The sequence below is a fragment of the Lepisma saccharinum genome, chromosome 7 (assembly GCF_977018435.1).
Source record: "Lepisma saccharinum chromosome 7, izLepSacc3.1, whole genome shotgun sequence".
Taxonomy (NCBI): Eukaryota; Metazoa; Arthropoda; class Insecta; order Zygentoma; family Lepismatidae; genus Lepisma; species Lepisma saccharinum.
In genome coordinates this window covers 48,810,510-48,831,522 of record NC_139235.1, presented here as the reverse complement: position 1 = coordinate 48,831,522, position 21,013 = coordinate 48,810,510, and the positions used below count along the sequence as shown (strand labels likewise).

At 38.1% G+C, this 21,013-nt stretch overlaps 2 protein-coding genes across 3 annotated transcripts in view; one reads left to right on the top strand and one right to left on the bottom strand.

The window, feature by feature from the left end:
* LOC145989847 (bifunctional protein GlmU-like) overlaps positions 1–15,833 on the bottom strand; it is a 65,703-nt gene extending 49,870 nt beyond the window's left edge. The window contains exon 1 of the mRNA XM_083125299.1: positions 15,793–15,833. The gene's annotated coding sequence lies outside the window, so the exon portion shown is untranslated. The remainder of the gene's footprint in view (positions 1–15,792) is intronic.
* LOC145989846 (endoplasmic reticulum lectin 1) overlaps positions 15,634–21,013 on the top strand; it is a 94,287-nt gene continuing 88,907 nt past the window's right edge. For both annotated transcript variants that reach the window (XM_083125298.1, XM_083125297.1), the window contains exon 1: positions 15,634–16,428. In XM_083125298.1, coding sequence (XP_082981424.1) covers positions 16,273–16,428 — 156 coding nt within the window. In that variant the 5' untranslated portion in view covers positions 15,634–16,272. The remainder of the gene's footprint in view (positions 16,429–21,013) is intronic.

Below are 21,013 nucleotides of genomic sequence, written 5' to 3'. Positions count from 1 at the left end.
TTAAGTTAATGAGTTCATTCTGCATTTATATTCCCGAATAATGGCCGTGGATTTCGCGAGTCTATATTCGTAATTTTTTTTATGTATGTATGTATGTATATGTATATATATATATATATATATATATATATATATATATATATATATATATATATAAAGCACACACATACTGTACATATATGTAGGCCTATATGGTATATTAATAGTTTGTTAGTTTTTAATGGTTTGATGGAAAAAAACTTAAGTTTTGGGCCCGCCCAAACTGATCAACCTAGCTACGTCCCTGGCAATATATAACATGCTATTGAAACGATATCATGCAAACAGTCAGGGTTAAAACTTAACTTTTCCTTTATAAAATGGATATCATAACACACACCTATGTTGCTTATCATATTTGATGCGTTTGCATAGAGAAATGATTCATAAGATTTGAAATTGATATTTACACTCCATAAGATGCTTAGTGTAACCCTATCAAACTATAAATTTTATCGCTTTCTAACCGAAATAATAATTGTGAAACACTATCACATTTTCATCGTGTTTGATAATAATTTGAGCCAGTAACCTGTCCTACATCTTTCACTAGCCGACTTACATGGTGGGATGGTTACATAACACACTACGAAGCCAGGGGTTCCAGGTTCGAGCCTGGGCATGAGTGTTCTTTGTGAGCAGAGGCGAAACCACAAATTTTTATCTGGAGGGGGGGGGTCAAGTACCAGGACAAACGTGACAATAATAATAATAGTAATATAGTGGTGGTAGTGGTAGTAATATTAATAGCATTACAAGACGTTATTATCGTCGTAAATCATGCAAAAGGGGGTAGAAGTCGGTGCTAAAGCATTTGTGTTTGAACAAATTATTTGAAATATTTTTCCAACACGTTCAATTTCATATTAGCTAATAATGGAAAACAAGCACACAAGCTGTATTTTTCAAGGACAGAATGATGACGAACATTATAATATTTTTGTACATATGACACGTATAACTTTCATGTATACAACATATATTTTAAACATATGTAACATAGAGCGACATAAAATAAGAAAATACATATGCAACATGTTAACGCTAAATTGTGTACGTATTCAAAGTTTCTTTAATATATATATATATATTATTTAAATACATTACGTGCTCAATTCATCCGCCAAATTGTCTCTCAAATGTGAACGCTCCATTTCCTCAAAAGAATTGTTCATGCATTTAAGCAGCAACAGTCTGAAGTACCAGGTGGTTATAATTAAAGTGACGGTGTTCAGAGTAGTACAGCACGGGCTGTAATGAGAGTAGCAGTCTTAAACTTCGTTGATATGCTAATGAAGCAATGCGCTCGCGAATTATGCAAAAAAAAAAAAAAAAAAAGTTCCAATTCTCGCCACCAGGGTAAAAAATGGTGCTGTAAGCAGTCAAAACGTGGTATAGTTACAGGACAAACACTATAAATCGCAGAAAACAATACTCTTTGTAATAAAATATCGCTACAATTTCACTATTCGAATTACATGAACATTACTAAAGGAAAAAGCAACAAGCGTCACCAATGACAACCAGGGAGCTCACACAATGGTTAGGCAATGTCACCGACTTTGACGTCAGAGTTACGGAAAATTCCACGTTTCGACTGCTTACAGCGCCATTTTTTACCCTGGTGGCGAGAATTGGAACTATTTTTTTTTTTCCATAATTCGCGAGCGCATTGCTTCATTAGCATATCTACGAAGTTTCAGACTGCTACTCTCATTACAGCCCGTGCTGTACCACTCTGAACACCGTCACTTTAATTATAACCACCTGGTACTATATATCTGGCCTTACCTCTCTCTCGGGTAATTTAGAATGCATTACAGAAAATAATCATATTGGGATCGAAGCGAGCAGGAAAATCTTTAGAAGCAAATATTTGCAAACTCAAAACAATATTTATTTAATAGGGCGCAACAAATTTCACGGGGAACATGGCATTCTCTTTAACATTTTTTTATTTAGATCGTTTTGCCTAACACAGAAGTTTTCACAACACTCCCACATCTCGTCCCCATGAATGCGGTTAAAAATATGAAAACAGTTACGTATAAATTAGCAATAACAGCACAAAATAAAGCCTATTATCAAGAGGAATATCATCTGTCCCTGAACAGTACGTATGTATATCCTCTAGCGCGACACAAGTGAAAAGTCTCATTATAGGGACGCTGCAGCTCAGTTCATTGCTGATGCAGGACAAATTTCAATTTAATTTTTCTCCCTTATATCAAAAAAACACCTCGATGAAACTTTCTTAGTATGAAGAGGAAGGATGGTAGTTAAAAATATTCAAAAATGAGAAAAATCGATGGGGGGATGTTTTTAGCTGTTCAAACTTGAAATTTGAACATTTGAACAGTGTGTTCAAATTTTGCAAAGTTTCAACATTTTATCATCTCATAATATGCAACCGTTTTTCTTCTTTACAACGAGCTCAAGAACGCTTCTGTATCTTTGTTCATTCCCGAGATATACTTGATTGAAAAGAGCATGTTGCTCAAAAATGACATTTTGAACAACCCTAATATAATTCGTAATAATCATATTTCAGCAAAATCCTTTCACAGGTATCGGTTTCGGAGCAAAGCAAAAGCGTAGCTGTGTACGAAATATCATCAAAGTCGGTGACTATGAAAGTCAACTCCTGCCTGATTTGACATGGAATATATATATATATATATAATGTCATTAAATGTCTCAAATTATTTTATAAAATATACAATATATTATATCGACTGTCTTTCATTCAAAATGTATAATTGCAAATAGATGAACAATGATTTGCATAAGGGAGGAGGGATAAAAAATAAGAGATATTAAGAACATAATAGTTTCATTTATAAAATTCACATATAAATGCTATTACGTGTTTTATTAATATATCTATGTACTTCGTGGTTGCTAACGAAAGACGATGAGAAATGGAGAAGAAATAACAAGTCGGTCTAATTTCTGTGTTCTGGGGATTGCTGGGTTTAGTGTCCTTAGAGGTGAGGCTCTTTGTTGTCCGTTCCTTTTGTATGTTGTCGATATTATTCCAGTCATGTATATTCGAATCTCAAACTAATTGTTTATATTTGTTATTAAAACAAAAACTCTCCCCCCCCCCCCGGAAGAATTTTGTGGAGGGAATTTCAAGACAAGATCGTTGGTGAGAGGAATTCTCCCCGTCCCCCCGGGATTCCGCAACCTGGTTTGGAACATTTATGTTACATATTATGCTGTTCATTAGATCACATTTTCGTAATCTGTAATTTTAAGGCAGTATATTGTTTGAAGTAAAATATTCCAAACCATTTCAAAGGTAGAATTACAAGTATTGTCAACTGACCCCGAACATATCGTCAACTCACTCCACATACAGGTTGAATTGACAATTGTCACTCTTCAAAAAGATAAAATAAAATAACATAAAATAAAAAAGCAATAATTTTACAAGTTTTTAGGAGCATGGTGAATTAAAAATTTGTAGTGCTTGAGGAAAATACAAATATTGCTCGTAGGATTTCATCAATAGTATATCTTAATTTTTAAAAGCTGCAAAAATTTAAACATAAAAACATAGTCAAGTACGATTTGATGTTGCTCTTAAAGTAGGGTGACCATAATATTTTGACCCGAAGCTCACTTTACTCCCTCCTGAAAAATTAGTTAGGCCTAATTAGCTATAAAATTATTGTCATTAACGTATTATTATTATTTATAGCAACTGCTGTAGTTCAGTCGGTGGTCGGCCTCCGTGGCGGAGTGGTTAGCTACAGTGACGTGCGGTGATGTCGACACTTGGGTTAGCAATCAGTGGCGTACCCAAGGGAGGTTGGTGTGGGTCATAATCCCCCTCCCCCTTTAGGGCCTAGTATTCCTAAAATAGAACGTCAAAGAAAGGAAAGGATTGCAAAATGAGGAAGGATTACTGAATCCCACCCACTTTCGAAAATACAAAACATGTTGATTTGACTATTAAGCCAGAGACCCCGGATTCGAACCCCGACTTGGGTATGGGTGTTATTTGTGTTTGTCCCTTCATCAATTTTATCGTATCATCTTGACGATTAGCCAAAAGTGTAGGAAAAGCGAAGTAAAACAAACCAAATCAATCAATCAATCAATGATTTGATTTATGCTACTTAGCGTCGCTGACACATTTGGTTAATCGCGAAGATGATACAATACCAGTAATGAAGAGACAAACACAAATAACACCCATGCCGAGGTCGGGGTTCGAACCCGGAACTCCTGGTGTCATAGCATGCAGTGATAACCACTCCCCCGCGGCTGGTTGATTTGGTGTTTAAGTCCACTTTATAAAAGCTAATCGGGACTGGACCTACAGTTTAAAGTGGGATCTGAACCACTATGTGCCTCCACCGGGTACCGATCTGGGGCCACTTACACTCCTCTACGGAGGTCGGCCGACAACAAAGATGAGTGGAAAGCTCTAACTATTCGGATACGTGGGTATCGGTAAAGCAAACTGCGTATTTACTCAGTGGGACGTAAATTTCAATTGGATTTTTGAAACACCATATTTGTATGTGATTAAACGTTTTTCTAAAAAAATTGCATTGCTTGATTTCCCTAATTTCTCCATCTCACGATCTCGTTACTGAAGGATCCGGGCTCGAGCCCTGGCCTGAGCATGAGTGTTCCTTTGTAACCACTCTTCATCCGTTTAATTTAATCAACGTTCATCGTCATGGCAGAATTTAGGTAAGGTGATTGAAAAGCAACGCTAAAGAAAGGAGGGAAAATACAAATAATTTCCTCCCAGTGCATCTGCAGGGCACTGTGAAATCAGGAGTACAGAGTTCTCTGTTTACGATTGTCCCTAGTAACTTCCATAAGCTACACACTTTTTTCTACTTTCTTCACTGATATTCATTTGGCTTTTTGAGTTCTGGGATACATTTTTCATTCCAAATTATTTCATTATTCACTGCAGAGTACAACACACAGGAACAAGAATGCACGGTCGTCACGGGTTCAAATCCAAGCCTGAATTGTTCTTTGTGAGGTCCCTTCATCAATTTCATTATATCATCACTCATCCTCATTTTCGCGATAACCAAATGTGGCAGAAAGGTGAAGTAAAATAAACCAAACCAATTAAAACGCGCGTTTTCTTGCCCAAATTAATACATTCGTATTTATGACTGTTTAGCTTACCCATTTTTTATTGGAGGCCAAATTATTAGTATATTTAAATAAAACACTACTAAAACGAGAGCTAGATATTTGTTATTTAATCATTATATATTCCATATTTTAAGAGAAGAGCAAAGAAACCATAACATTTTTGTCTGCACATAATACAAGTACGTTCCCATTCATATACAAATAAAACTACATCCCATATTATACATACATATTGTACAACGTTTAAAAGGTTGTGTAAATACAGAGAACATAAGTACTGCAGAAAATTTCCCCCCGAGTTCTTTAGAGGATTTACAAAGGAATCGAAGGGAAACCAATCCCCTATCTGTCCTACAGGAGATAGACTGGAGGACCTGAAACCACGGGCTTTCAACCATTGAAGCAGGGGGCAAGGGAAGTACAGGCAGAAATCTTCCCTTTCGCTTCGGGCAGTTGTCTATACCTGGAACTGGTAAGGCGGAAGAAGAGCCACCTAGGGTATCCAGCCTTGCCAGCTGATCACATCGAGGGACGAGAAGCACGTGGAAAGAAGTGTTGCATATGAACTGTGGCTTCAAGGCAATAAATATTGTGATTTGAAAATAATTAGAGACGTGAGATTGATTGATCTATCTCTGCTAGACTAGCTACTCCTCAGTGCACGTCACTGGGTTAGCATAGCGCGCTACGAAGCCAGGGGTCCCGGGTTCGAATCCCGGTTAGGACTTGGATGTTTGTGTTGTCCGTAAATTTAGAAAACCGAGAATATAGATAAAAACTGATATGTACGAATGTTGAGAAAATGTGTGTGAATGACGGGGGATACCACCGAATAGGGGTATTTCTTTATTTTAGATATAAAAAAGTCGGTATGGCGTTTGACTACCATGCGAGAGGCCCGGGCTCGATCCCGGCGGGAGAGAACCGGGACCTTTTCCACCTGTTTATGCGGCTCCGGCGCTCACCCAGCGTTGTATAAAGTGGATACCTGGAGGAAACTCTGGGGGTAAATGCGGCCAGGGCCGTGGTGCTGATCACATCACTCCAAGCTTCGGCCGAGATACGCCTTCATGGCGTGGAGCAAAGCACAGGGGAGCACTTTACCTTTTTTATTATTTATTATAGTATGGATCACATAAATGATACATCATGAACAATATCTATGTAAAATATGATCTCTCGTTGTCAAGACCTATTCATTTTTATAAACTCGGTATGACTACATAGTGTTTCTGGCTTCTGATCAACCTTTGATGTTGGTCCTACGCTGAAGTTGACGAGTGTTAGAAGTATTTTGCAGAAGAACCAATCTTCTTGAGAACAACTTTATTTTTTACTAACTGTTAATAAAGCTCCCCCAAAAAGTTGCATCACATATCAATATCTAACACAAAACGCGGGATTTGACTTTTGAATTTCCGTCAAGACACAGAAATTCATACTTTTTAAGAATCTCTCAAATTTAGACTTGGTTTTCAAGCTAATTCCTACACTATTAAAAAAAACGGGACAAATAGTGTTATTGTATAATATTGACGGGACGACTGGGATACGCCTATGAAACGGGAATGTCCCGGTCAAAACGAGACGAATGGTCACCCTATCTTAAAGAAACGATTTTATTTCGAGCAAAAGTGAAACAAAAATTATTTGAATTTCACGTTATTCACTTCATTTTCATTTCTTGTGCGGCGGGATCGAGTAAAGATTCTTGCAGTCAAGAAATGATTGTTGCGCCGGTGCATGGAATTCCCTGTCCCCAGTTTGTACTTCAGTTATGAGTTATCATTATTTTTTCTTTTTGCTCAGACCAATCGGGACTAGACCTACAGTTTAAAGTGGGATCCGAACCACTTGTAGCTCCACCGGATATCGAACCCAGAACCCCTTGATTACAAGGCGACGACGATACCACTGCGCCATCGGGGAGGCCCACACACTGTACTCGTTATTTCAAAAGTGGTAATGGAAATTTTCACAAGCGAAGTTGAAATATTTTTAAAAATTTTTTTTGAGAACTGAATTTGAAAATTCAGGCGCCAGTTGAAAATACCTACATTTTACATTCCCGATTTCGCCTTCAAATAAACACTCAAAGAATCTGTTAACAATTGCATAGGAAAGGCAACCTTATTTTCGAGTAAAAGATTCTGAAGAACTTTGCGGTTCTCTTCATCTTAATCTCTCATCCCATCTCTTCACCCCACCCCTAACAGCGGTGCTTGGAAGGGAACCAGCAAAAAAAGAAAGCCCTTGCCAATGGTAACAGCCTTGCTGGGATACAAGAGATCTGACCAATAAGGACGTTTGAAACCCACGTGACTGTCACCGAAAGAGCTCTCCCCCAATTTGTGCTGGAAACAGCAAAAGAAGACGGCCGCGCCATCTATTGACCACCGACGGAACTGCAATTTCCAAGCGTAGCGAGGTTTAAATGTAGCTTCCACTTCTATAATCTAACTTTTCTATGGTTGTACATACATAGTTGATTGTAAATAGCAGCAGTGGCTCTAAGGGGAGAGCCGCCGTGCCATGGCTCTACCCTCAGAAAAAGAAATAGCACTTGCTTTGCCAATATATAGTTAAATTAATACATTTACGAACGAGGAGATTCTAAACTCGTAAGCGTTCCAGCTTACTGCCGTCTCAATTTCTTCGCCGTATCCCCAGCTGTTCTCTCACTTGCTCTGGGCCAGCATAGTCTGAAAAAATCTCCGTAGTCAACGAGCGAGGAGGTTGGGTGGTAGCCCAGTGGCAGCCATGATCAACCGAGCCAGGTCGCGTCGTGGCACGACGCGAGAGCTTTCGCATTGTGTTGACATAGTTGCAAACTTCACAGAGAAGTGACTAATCCTGACCGATTTGTAATACTCGTTGGAGATGTAATTCGCGAGAAAGATACTTTCCTGCATACTTGGCAAGAACGAACGTAATATCTTCCCAAATTTATATAACCATTTAGATAGATGCGTCTAAAGAGCCATCCAGACTTTTTTGTTATCCATTTCTTCCTTAAGAAAAGATATATCCCTTGCTCTCACGCACACAGACACTCATGTGTTGCAACTGACGTTGACAACATTGAAGACGTTTACTGTAAGTACAAAAGAATTGCCTAAATATCAAAGGGAATTCGCATCACCAGGGGATTTTTTACTTTAATATTCGTAAAAAAATCACACGGAAAATCTATCAGTATAAGAATTTTACTTGGAGATATAATAGTATAGTAGAGGTAAAGGTGGTATTATGAGCCATTCATATATTATGAGCCCCCCCCCCCCAATATCTGTTCATGGAGTGGCCTCAGCCTGGTGGCGATGATTTGAACTGCTAATTTAGTAACGCCTTTTGCCGCCAGAGAGTTCTCGTTCAGTTGCAGCTGATAGTTTATGAGTGAACGTGTTCTTTTTGTTTTCTCGATCTGAAAAACTTTGAAAGGTAAGTGTTTTGCTTTTAATTGCAGTACTTATTCATTTAAATTCATCCTAGTGCATTATTGCATTGGATAAAGCATGTTTAAAAGATTATTTTTGTGTAGATACTATGTAATTTTGCAAGTAACAAAGATTCGTTATGCATGTTCCAATTCCAATATGGCAAGGGTTGTAAAATGAGCACCCATCGTGCTTGGTATATGAGCCCCCAAACTTTAAGGGGCTCATATTATATACACTACAGGAGTGGTTTCAACTTTATCTTTTCAGATGTCACGAAAAGTGCTAGGTCCAAAAAACAAGACCAAAAGAAAGAAACTGGAATACTGAAGATATGGTTAAGGCGATCAAGACTGTAAGAAACAAAGATATGGGATTGAAAAAGGCATCAAAAATGTTTCTTGTTCTAAGACCTACTCTTCAAACACAAACTAAAAAAAAAGCATGCAGTGAAACCGAAGCTTCATCAAGATTCAGACGAGGAATCCTGTGAATCAGATATCAATTCTGGGGAAAATGTCTTAGAAACACCAATCGGAGTGGAAAGTCCCGGTGATGAAGAAGCAGTTTGTCTGTTCTGCGAGGGTCTATTTTCGGCAGATGGCCGAGGAGAACTGTAGGTGCAATGTCTCATCTGTGAAATGTGGGCATACAACGACTGCGCTGGATGCGAGAAGGATATTTACATTTGCGACTTTTGTAAATATACATTACAAAGAAACAAAATAAAACTTTTCAAATGGTTTCTTAATGACCCTTTCAATTCATTTTTAATTACCCTTACAATTGGTTTTGTAATGATTTTTTCAATGATTTTGTTATGAACTCTTTTATGGTATTTCACATCATAATATCTTTTTAAAGGTTTTGTAATGAATAAAATGTTGTTTGTATGATTTAATTTGTCATACACTTTTCTAAACCAGTTATTCTATTTTTTTTCCCTAGGGGCTCATATTACCAGCACAAAACTTTTTTCAACAAATTGACTTGTTTTGTATTTTATTTTTTTTCATATCCTTAAAGTTGCTGAAATTGGTTTATATTTTAACAATAGTTGTATGAAATGTTGTAGTTAAAGTTATCATAAGAATCTGAACAAAAAAGTTAAAAATCAAATTTTAAAAAATACAAAACAAAATGGGGGCTCATAACACCACCTTTACATCTACATTTAGACCTAAATTTGGCTCGAAACTGAAATAATTATTAGAAAGCTAATTCCTTCTGAAATGCGTTCTTTAGATCCCCCTGTACTTCCCCAGAAAAATCCCAAAAAATCCTGCACGGGGAACACCCTTAAATTTTGAATAAATAGCCGCCATTTTTTAAAAAAATGCGATAACTCAGTAATGGACAATCATAGGGAGGTGCTGTTTTGCGCTAAAATGCATGGTTTGTGTAGTATAATCGATTAAAACATCTTTTCTAAAAAAAAAAAGTCCAGTTTACGGTAAAAATTTAATGAAATCAATAAGAATTTTGACAAAAAAAACTGAATGTTCAGAAGAAAACGGCATTACCGTTATTAATAGTTTTTTCTTCTCAGGTCTTATTGATCGTATGCGGTTGTTGGAAAGCTGAATAGAAGATGGAGGAGAAGTGCATTTTGTGCGGTGAAGGCGGGATGGTGGACATTGACAGTGTCAATGTGACAAGAGGGTTAGAGACTTTGAGGAATCTCAGTATACAGAGAAAAAATGGGATTGGGGGGAAAATTGAGGGCGTTAGTCATGTGCGAATGCATGTACAGTGCAGAAAACGTTATACCAGACATGGAAATTAAAATTCCAGTGCCTCTACCTGTAGGAACAAATGCAACAAAACCCCTCCTCAGAAGTGACCTACATCCCTTCGACTTTAAAACGTGCTGTCTTTATTGCGGGGAGACGGTTGATAAGGAAGCTTGCAACAAGCACACACATCGCCACCCAAAAATATGCCAAGTGGAAACGTTACAAAAAATGTCAAGTATTCGGAGTATGTGCGCAAATATGTGCAACAAGTGGGGGAAAATAGTTCTAAATCGCATTAATAGCGAATGTGACCTGATCATAAAAATCAATAATATCATAAAAACTGTGATGCACGATTTTCAATCGTTGGTTCAAGTATGCTAGGCGAGCCATCTGAAAATGTGGTCGGAAGACCTGTTGACGAGTCCAAGTTAGAGGCTTTCAATAAATTATGCAACTTCCTGGATTCCAACGATGGCTGCCAGTACCTGCTGTCTGACCTTATGGAGATGCTCTTAAAGTTCAGTACCGACAGTGACAAGTTATACAGTGAAAAGCATCTGCGGGAGCTTTTATCAGCACGCTACGGCAATACTGTTCTTATGTCATCCAGCAAGAAATGTTTCGGGACTGTTGTTTCTTTTAGGCCCGTTGCATCGACGATTTTAACGGACAAGTGGTACAGCGACAGAAAAAAACGCTGTGGAAGAAAAGGAGAAGATTATAGAAGTGGCTATTACCATCCTCCAAGAAGAGATAAGATCTAAAGTTTATGATTGATCGACAAATACAACCTACGAAGAAATATCGAAAGGTGGAGAAAATCGAGTAGGTGAGATGCTCACTTATCTGCTTTCTGGTCTAATGAAACCAGTAAAAGGTCCACCTTGCAACCAGAAGGTGTTGAGTGTTGAGCACTCTATCATTTCTTCGGTGCATCCACGTTCATTTGTGTCAGCTGTGCAGGTTGAAATTGGAGTGTTTCTTCATAGGCTTTTCCGATCAAAACATCTAATTAACCTTCTGCATAATTTAGGCTGCTCTGTTTCCTACAGTGAACTCTGTAAGTATGAAACTTCCGTGACAATGAACACTTCAAGTGAAGTTCAGAAACATGGATTTGTGCAGTTTGTCTTCGATAATTCTGATCGTAACACTCGCACTGTGGATGGACATGGAACCTTTCATGTGATGGGAGGAGTGCAGTGTGTGACGCCTGCTTCAGCTGTTCAGACGAGTTCTCGTGTTCCACGACCGAAGATTATATCAACAGCAACTGTTGTTGGAAAGTTTGGCTTCATTCCAATCGTCACTCACGACCGGCCCAAGAACCATCGATTGAATCGCCTGGTAATCTCCCTGGAATTGCGGCCGATGGATGGAGAAATCGGAACCTCATACCAATGGATTTGGATGGCGGGTCCCAAGTCAGCTGAAGAACCTCATACGGGATGGAGTGGTTTCATGGAGATTGCCACAGGAAAAAGATCTCACGAAAAGTCAGCAGTGATACCCTTGCCCTTCGTCAATCTTCAACCTTCTAACCCCACCTCAATTAACACCTGTCTTCGTTTCGTGGTAGAAGAATGCAGGAAGCGGCAACAAAGGTGTATTGTGACATTTGATCAGCCACTTTTAATTAAAGCCATGGATATAGTCCATCAGGCAGAGGAAACTGATGAGCTGTCTAAGATAATCGTGAGATTAGGTGGATTTCATCTGCTTATGAGTTACATGGGTGCGGTGGGCAAAATCATGGGTGGCAGTGGTATGGAAGAAATGTGGGGTGAGATATTTTCCAATAACGCTATTGTCCACATGGCTAATGGGCATGCTTATGCAAGAGCATTACGAGCTCGTTCACTGGCTCAGGCAGCTATCGCTCATTTGATTTTGGAGTGTTGTGAGTAAGACGGACTTTTGATCAGCTCTGACGTCCAAACTCTCAGGGGAATTCACGGTGAGGTGTTAAACTTGTCCTCCTCCGCAGAACCTTTCCTATCCAAAGTCAAACATTTACTGAGTGCTGTATCCAGTGCAATGAAGACACTTGAAGAAAGAAGTCGTACTGCTAAATTATGGCTGCAGTATTTCAAGCAAGTTTCTATAATGCATGACTTAGTGAGAGCGGAAAGAACAGGCGACTGGAACCTTCATCTCTTCTCCGTTCAACACATGTTAGTTCTCCTCCATGCAGCAGGCCATATTCATTACGCTTAATCAGCCCACCTCTACCTCCAGAATATGTCTAAACTTAAGACTACTTTGTCGGATCAAGAGTTTGAACGTTTTGTCAGTCAGGATTATTTTACAGTTCGGCGATTGGATAAGTTTTGGTGCGGCGTTTGGACGGACATGACCATAGAGCAGGTCTTAATGCGATCTATGAAGGTTAGCGGTGTATCCTCCGACCAGCACATTTCTTTATCAAGATCGTGGCAGACTCGAGATAGAGTCGAATTACTTTCGGAACATCTCCAGCGAACTGCGCGAATATGTTTAGCGAGCCTAGTGGGCGTGTAGAACCTGAGCAACGGGCTTAGCGATAGGTTATAGGTTGAGATGACGTCAGCGGCTCGCTTGGTTAATTGGCTGCTACGAGAGTTGTGACTCGTTCCGATGCTTCAAATGCATAACAGCCAAAGATGTTACGGAAATAATCTCCCTCTACCAGTGATTTGAGGAAATTTTTAGTTTGGCTGAATCAACATTCGCCTTTCAACAAATCCGAAGAGCTCATTTCCCTGTCTTCAGGAATTGTTGCCGATGATAGAGTTAATTGTGACTCAGTCGAGGAGCTAGGCGAAAATGCTGTCAAAGGAATCGTGGGAAATATATTTGCACTATACACTTTTTTTTAAAAGTAATAAGTTCCTTCTTCCAAAACTGAAACGTTTGGCACCAACAGCACCTCCCTATGATTGTCCATTACTGAGTTATCGCATTTTTTAAAAAAAATCCAAGATGGCGGCCGTTTATTCAAAATTTTAGGGTGTTCCCCATGCAGGATTTTTTGGGATTTTTCTGGGGAAGTACAGGGGGACCTAAAGAAAGTATTTCAGAAGGAATCAGCTTTCTAATAATTATTTCCGTCTCCAACCTTATTTTACCCATACTATAATTCAATTTCTTGCATTGAATTCTAAAAATTGTAGATCTACAGTTCATTTAACAGATACTCATATTTCAGTTGTTGGTAACATCGTTCGTTGATGTACCGTCTGCCGTGCTGGGGTTGCAAATTATAAACAAAGGCCGAGTCTGCTGCCACGCGCGTGTCAGCAGTAAGAATAAGCATCAAATTTGCTGCTGCCACGTAATTCGTCTGCTAAGAGGATGTTACAAATCTTAAGAATAGATTAAGACGAGAGAAATGCAAGTTTATGGTTAGTGGGAATGAATGTACAGGTAATTTAGAACCTTTTTCTTTAGAAAGCATTTAATTTTAATGCTAATAGAACTTAACCTAACTAGGAGAGCATTTAGGTTTATTATTAGAAGAATGCTGAGGGACCTATTCTTAAAACATTTTTGTGAAAGTAATCGCTATACTTTACAGTATGTGTTACAGACGTAAACACGATAAAACAAAGACCGAGTCTACTGCCACGCGCATCTTTTTTGAGGTTTCAGCAGAAAAAGAACGTGGCAGCAGACACTGCCATAAACAAAACAAGGCGAGAATACCGATCGACTCGGTGTCTCTATTTGTCCAGTGTTTTTCTGTTTAGTGAAGTGAAAGTGTCCGATGGTGTGTGAAAGGAAGGGTAGTTAGTAAAGATGAGTCAGATTAGAGCACTATTACATACACCGTTTTCCAAGGAACTATATGATATTAAATTAAAAGTTAAACAACTTGGCTGTCCCACGCCAGATTTAAACATCAATTCTATTTAAAAATATCAAAAAAATTATAAACGTGACAGGCGTCGAAATTTTAATAGTCGCATTTATTGCTTAGAAACTCTGGGCGACCTCCGCACAGCATGCTTCGACGCCAGGGATTGCGGGTTCGAATCTCGGCCTGGGCATCGGTGTTCTTTGTGAGTGTTCACTCATCCTTATCTTCACGATTAGCCAAAAGTAGTACAAATGCGAAGTAAAATAAACCAATCTTAGGAACTCTGAATTTTTGTCTGCAATTTTAGTAAACAAAGTTCCATTAAAATTACCTCTTTCATTAGATTTCTATGACATATGCTAGCGAACATTTTTCGATTTTTTGATCATGTTGGCACTACCCATCATACTAGCTGCCAGTCGCCACTGGTAAATATGTTACGTCGTCGTGCTTCATGTACAACGTTCTGGAAAATGTACATAATTATGTACAGTATAAATAGTCATGAAGAAATAGTGAAACAAAACAGGAGAGCTGAGAATTCTGCACGTCGGCAGAACCTATGGTCAGTAAATGCAACAGATATTTTATTATTATTAGGCTTAAATATATATAATTTTTTTTATTTATGAATAACTTATCTTCTCACATTATGTATTCTTTCATTTTATTATGTTAAAATTTTGTTATACCATGTGAAATTGCCAAGGATAACAAGCTTAGTTGTTCATACATGACGTTATCTTTGTACTTATTTTGGGTGGGGGCGGCAAGAAGTAAAATTGCACGGGGCGGCAAAATTCCTAGGGCCGGGGCTGATGACGAAGCATCAAAACATGGGTCCGTCTTCTGCTGCAACATGCAGGAAAGCATCTATTGGCAATATTCGACATTTTTACAAAATAATACCACTGACTTTCGTAGTGCACATGCAAAATGAGATGTCGTTAAGTGAAAATATATAATATTTATGAAATATCTTCTGTGATTTAGTTACCATCAGTGATTTTTTCCTAATAATCGTGAATATACGATTGGAATCTAGCTTCCATTTGCTGCAGCATGAAGCTTTCCGTATTTCACCGAATTTGACGTCATTTTTGGTTCACCAGTCTGATGCATGCACGCTGGTGAATTCTGGAAAGCGCGGTATGTCTGGCAAAAGTAATAGTAGACGAACTGTCCATCAGCATTTCCATTCGGTATGTTTTCCACAATATGTGATTAGTACTCACTGATTACGTACTGAAATATAAACTTAAAAACATTATCTCCTTTGCATGAATAGAATTTCATATGTAAATATAAATTACTATAAATTAATCTTGCAACACAGGATTTAGAATGAAAATAGCGATGGACAATTTACCGTTGACTGTAAGCAGTGCTGCAGAAAGGAAGCACAGACTCGTTCCCGTTCGTCCGTTCGTCTTTGTTTTTAGTCAGTAGTCACTATGAAAATAAAATAACTAAAAGAGCGTTCTGTATTCACAACTATTATGCACAAAAGTATGCCATACATTATTAATGGAATAACTTATACAAACTTACAATATATTTTTCTCGATTTGAAAAACTTTGAAGGTTATGTACATACTCTCACCTTTATACTAGAAACATAGAACCTAGAACCGTTTGACGAATTTCGACACTTGTCTGTGGCTGTGTAATAAATTAACCAATAGGAATTTTACAAGTTTTGTTCTGGGTTTCGGCGAAGAAATACGGTTTAGTGAATAGAGAATAATACGGAAATTTGACTAAATATTACAAGTATTTTATTGGTAATATTTCTGCGTTAGTTCATCGAACTATTGATTTTATTCAATGAGCTCTCATAGCTACTGTATGTGAGAGACAGGGAAAAGCACCCGCATATTTTCCATATGCATCTGAACAGACGAAATTTGCTGTCTGCTGCTGTATTCGAGTGAAATAAGTATTCTCTATGCAAGGGTGTGTTTATTTTGCAATATGTTGTAATACAAGAAGATAAATCAATGTGAATATTGCGTGGATAAATACCTCAAACTTCGGAAAATATGATTTAAAGTAGATAGTTGAACATTCTTAGAAGAACAATATGAAACCATATAATGATATGTGGCAAGTTTTGTTTCTGTTGGTGGTAGTGCAATTACGATTGCAATTTTTAGCATTTGCAAGTGATGTAAAGGCGTTTGATGACACTGTGTTGTTCAAAATCAATTGGCCTGGTTTAACGGGAAATGAACTATTGGTGAGTGTGTACTACAATTTATTTATTTATTTGGTAACAGTTTAGTATATCGGAGAAACATTTCTTCAATTTTACAGGAGAAACTACGGTTTACGGAAATGAGTTTCTCCAAGGTTTATAACGTTCGTCGACGTATTTTCGGCATGAGTTTACAATACCGGACCACTCTCCAATTTCTATGAAATTTCGCATACTCACTAATTGAGACCTCCTAATCACGAATCAGCATCTAATCATTGGCAATCAAGAATGGAAATTGTAAAATAACGTGTAGAAGTTGTAGAATAGCCTTGTTAAAGACCATGATGATTCTCCATACAAAACAATTGACAACCATGTTTCTTTCGCATTTCTTGTCGCACAACAGGGCCCACAGTCCACATTCCGGTTAGAATTGACAATATAGAGAAAGTCTCCAATTTTGTTAATTTTCGGTATACTAACTAAGGTACTACTTTACTATACCAGACACACCTGTCAATGATTTATTTCAAATTTGAAGAAATCCGTCTCTGGTATAGTAAACTGTTACTGAACACAATGACAGGAGATTACATTTTTGTTCGTAAAACTACGCATATACACCTATATATATAAAAAAATTCAATCGGCTTTTTTTCAAATTTCCAGACGTGACCCCCGGTTTTTTACAACAGATTCGTGATTATGAGGCCAAAATTAGTTAGTATACCGAAAATTAACGAAATTGGAGACTTTCTCTATATTGTCAATTCGCTCCCAAGTTCCTTTTGTTTTATTGCAATTTCATCATGCTACGAATGCAATTTTTACATTTAGAGATTACTTAAGGTTTTGTTCAATATATCCTTTCATGGTTAGGTTAGGCAGGTTAAGTTGGTTCCCTTAGCATGAAAATAAAGTCCCTAAATGCATTCTACTAAGGTTCCGATGTACTTCTACATTCATTCCCACGCTTCTACGATATTTGCTGTCGCTTCTCAACGTAGAATATCTTGTCCATGAGAAGTGCGTAAGGTAATTATAAAGTTTTTTTTTTTTCAACATAAATAACTTTTTTTGGAGTCCAAATTTCGTGTGACAATGATTTCCAAAATTCTACGATAATTAGTGTTTGTGCTAGGAGAAATCATAAAAAAATCTGAACCATTACCATGGTCCGGTATTGTAAACTTGTTCCATATTTTCTTTCATCGTGGAATATATTGGACCAGGAAATCATGTATTTTTCAAGAGACATATTTCCCCGACGCACAATTGCCATTGCTTTCATTTACTTCCCCTACGAGAACCGGATGGTGCATACGTTTGATGACGTAAGCCCCTGTCAGTGTTTCCAACCCCCCCCCTTTAACTATGCTTGCCTAACCTAACCTTATTGGAAATGTTTCGTGGGGCTATCCCGTCAGCTACCGTGCATAATGGTTCGTGGGGCTATCTGTGAATGGTTCCTGGAGCTATCCATCAGCTACCCGTGCGTAATGTACAATTTGCACACGTGACGAACACGATAGTAGGTATTTTTCGGTGAAGAAGGTTGGAAACACTGCATACTCACAACTTGAGTCAAGATATGTCCGCCATATTATATGTTACGGAATCGAAGAATGGAATAAAAAAAATCACTCTGTATGTGAAATATTGTGTTTCTTTTCGTGTAAAAAGCATAATGGCACCTTGAACTATGTTCCGCAATACACAATTGGTAAGTACGAACCATTCGAAACACAAAATATTAGATTTTAATGTGTCTCCAATATACTAAACTGTTACCATTTATTTATTATACTGTCCATAACAGGTGTCTGCTCGTTTACAGTACACAGTAAATTTAGTAAACTTGGAAATTTATATAAATAAAAATATATAAAATACAATAAAGGGAGCGAATGTAGAATATAGAGAATATCTCCAATTTCGTTAATATTTGGTATGCTAAGTAAATTTGGCCTTCTAATCCTGAATCTGTTGTTAAAATGTGAGGATCACGTCTGGAAATCGTGAAAAAAGCTGATGTAAGTTGAGATTTTTTTCTTAAAGCTGTATCGCATTGTTTCACAAACAAAATTTTAACTAAGCTTGCCTATCCTAACCTTACCGGAAATGATTCGTGGGGCTACTCGTGCATGGTTCGTGCGGCTATCCGTTCATAATGTACTGATCAGAAGGCCAAAATTAGTTAATCTACCAAATATTAACGAAAATCAAGATACTGTCTAAACGTACCGGAAAAATTGTTGCGTGGGGATATCAGTTAAATCTTTTCCCAATGAGCACATATTGTAACAAAATATAAGTTTTGTAGCACTAGCTTCAGCACTGCCCAAAACACCGTTGCCAAACCTACCTCTAATCAAAGTCTGCATTCCACATGCTCTTCTATCTCGTCGTTCTCACTGTCCAAACTACAACTAATGCTCTGCAAGTAACGAAGGAACAATGTGGCAATGCTGTAGACAGCCGAACGTCACTTGTTCATATCTTCAAACATGGTTTTTATGTTTATGTATGGAGAATGATTGCAGTAATGAAGAACATAATTTTGCAACATATATAGACGTAAGTGTACAAGTTTTACACGTGACCCCCAAAATCTTAACTCCAGAAACGTTACCAAGACTGCATATTTAGTGAGTAAAAGAAGTAGGAAAGGAATTGGAGACATTCTCTAAATTGTGTAATCATACCCAATAGAGTTATATAATATGGTCCCTGTACACAAACACACACACATACATGTGCATGTATATGTGTTTAAAAATACAAATAAAAATATTAGCTATTTTATGTATTTTATTAATATTACTTTTGCCAGGTGGTGAGAATAGCAGAAAGTGCTGAAGACCAGAATTCACTAGATCATGTGTTGGAAGTATTTACGGAAGTAATGCTAACTGCACACAAGCTTTTTTCGCGAGACAGCCTGCATAAACAGACTACCATTGCAGAATAAATAACGGTGCTGTGGAGTAACAATGCATTCTAAAAATAACTTCAAACAATGGTCAACACTTTTCTCACTTGGTCTGCATGTGTATCACGACAAACTGAAAAGTTTCTCGCTAACCAACTGTCTGATGATTTATACAAAATATCCAATGTATATATATAACTCTCTTCGTAAGCAAATTAATTCACTCAGGCGAAGAATATCATATCTACAAACATCATAGAACTCGTAGAAAAAAAAAAACTCTCCAAGTTGTTCAAGCTGTTTGATATTTATGGCTTTTGGAGTATTTATTAAAAAAAAATAAGCGTTTTGCAAAATTCCATAATTATGAAAAATTCAGATCACATGAATTTATGACTGGTTATATAATGCCGTAAGTAAATAGAGCATAAAAAACCTACAGGATAATGATTTCACTGTTTGAAATTTTTGACTTTTACATTTTGTAAATTTTGTAACATCTCGCAATGCAGCGGTGGTAGAGAAGAACAGAGATATTGGCAAAACTCATGTATTAGAGAGAGAGGGAAGTACTCCATTTACTTCCATACTGACTTTTAAGGTTGAGACACTCTATAGATGAGTGTGATTCTTGTTCCAGTACCATAAGTTAAGAAGCCTTGCTAATGAGCCTCGAAGAAGAGATGATTGAAAATATCAGTATATCCTAGAAGCAAGGTGTAGCTCAGTTGGTACAGCATCTGGTTACGATGCTCCAGGTTCGAACCCTGAGGCAGGTGATTTGGACCAGGAATTTTCCAATCATTTCCCTTTTTCTGCGTCGCTTTGACGCCTGCCTAGCCTCATATCAATGGATATCTGGTGGGTAAAGGCAGCTGGGCATGATGCTAATTACATTATCCCAACTATGGCCAAGATCAAGATTATGTGAAGCTTTACCTCCACAACCCCCTCCCCTATGCCTATGCCCTATGTCTGCATATACCCGGGGGTGCCTTTACCTTACCTAACCTACCTAGTCATATCATAAATTCTGTTACAAAGTCAATAATGAACTACACACACAGTGAGCAAACTAATGTATTAATATTTGGATGTTACAAAGGTACAGGTCTTGCCAACACAGAGCACCAATCACTGTTCAAAATGGCCACCTCTGACCTTCACACAGGCCCGAAGTCTCTGAGGCCAGTAATCGATCGCAGCACTCATGGTCTCGAGGGGAAAGCCTGCCACTGCATTCACAAGAGAACGATTGAGACTCGCAATTGGATGTCTCTTCCTACAGACCATGCCCTCCAAAATGGACCACAAGCTGTAGTCCAATGGGCTGAGGTCGGGGCTGCTGGAGGACCAATCAGCCAGAGCAATGAAATCAGGCACATTCCTCTGAAGCCATTCCTTTGTGGTCTTTGCCTTGTGGGCTGGTGCTGGGTCCTGCTGGGAGCTCCATGGCTCATTGTTGAACATGCTGCAAGTCAACAATTTCACAAGTGACTCCAACACTGTTGCGTGGTACACTTTTGTAGATGTTTCACACCATGTTCACAAAAGTGGAGGTCAGTTGTGCCATCGTACGAATCCCCCCACCAAACCATCACTGAGGTGGAATGATGGCCTTTGTGAAGATCCGTGGCATGTTTTCACGAGCTTCCTGGGATGTCGGAGTCATAAACACAGTCATTTGGCGAT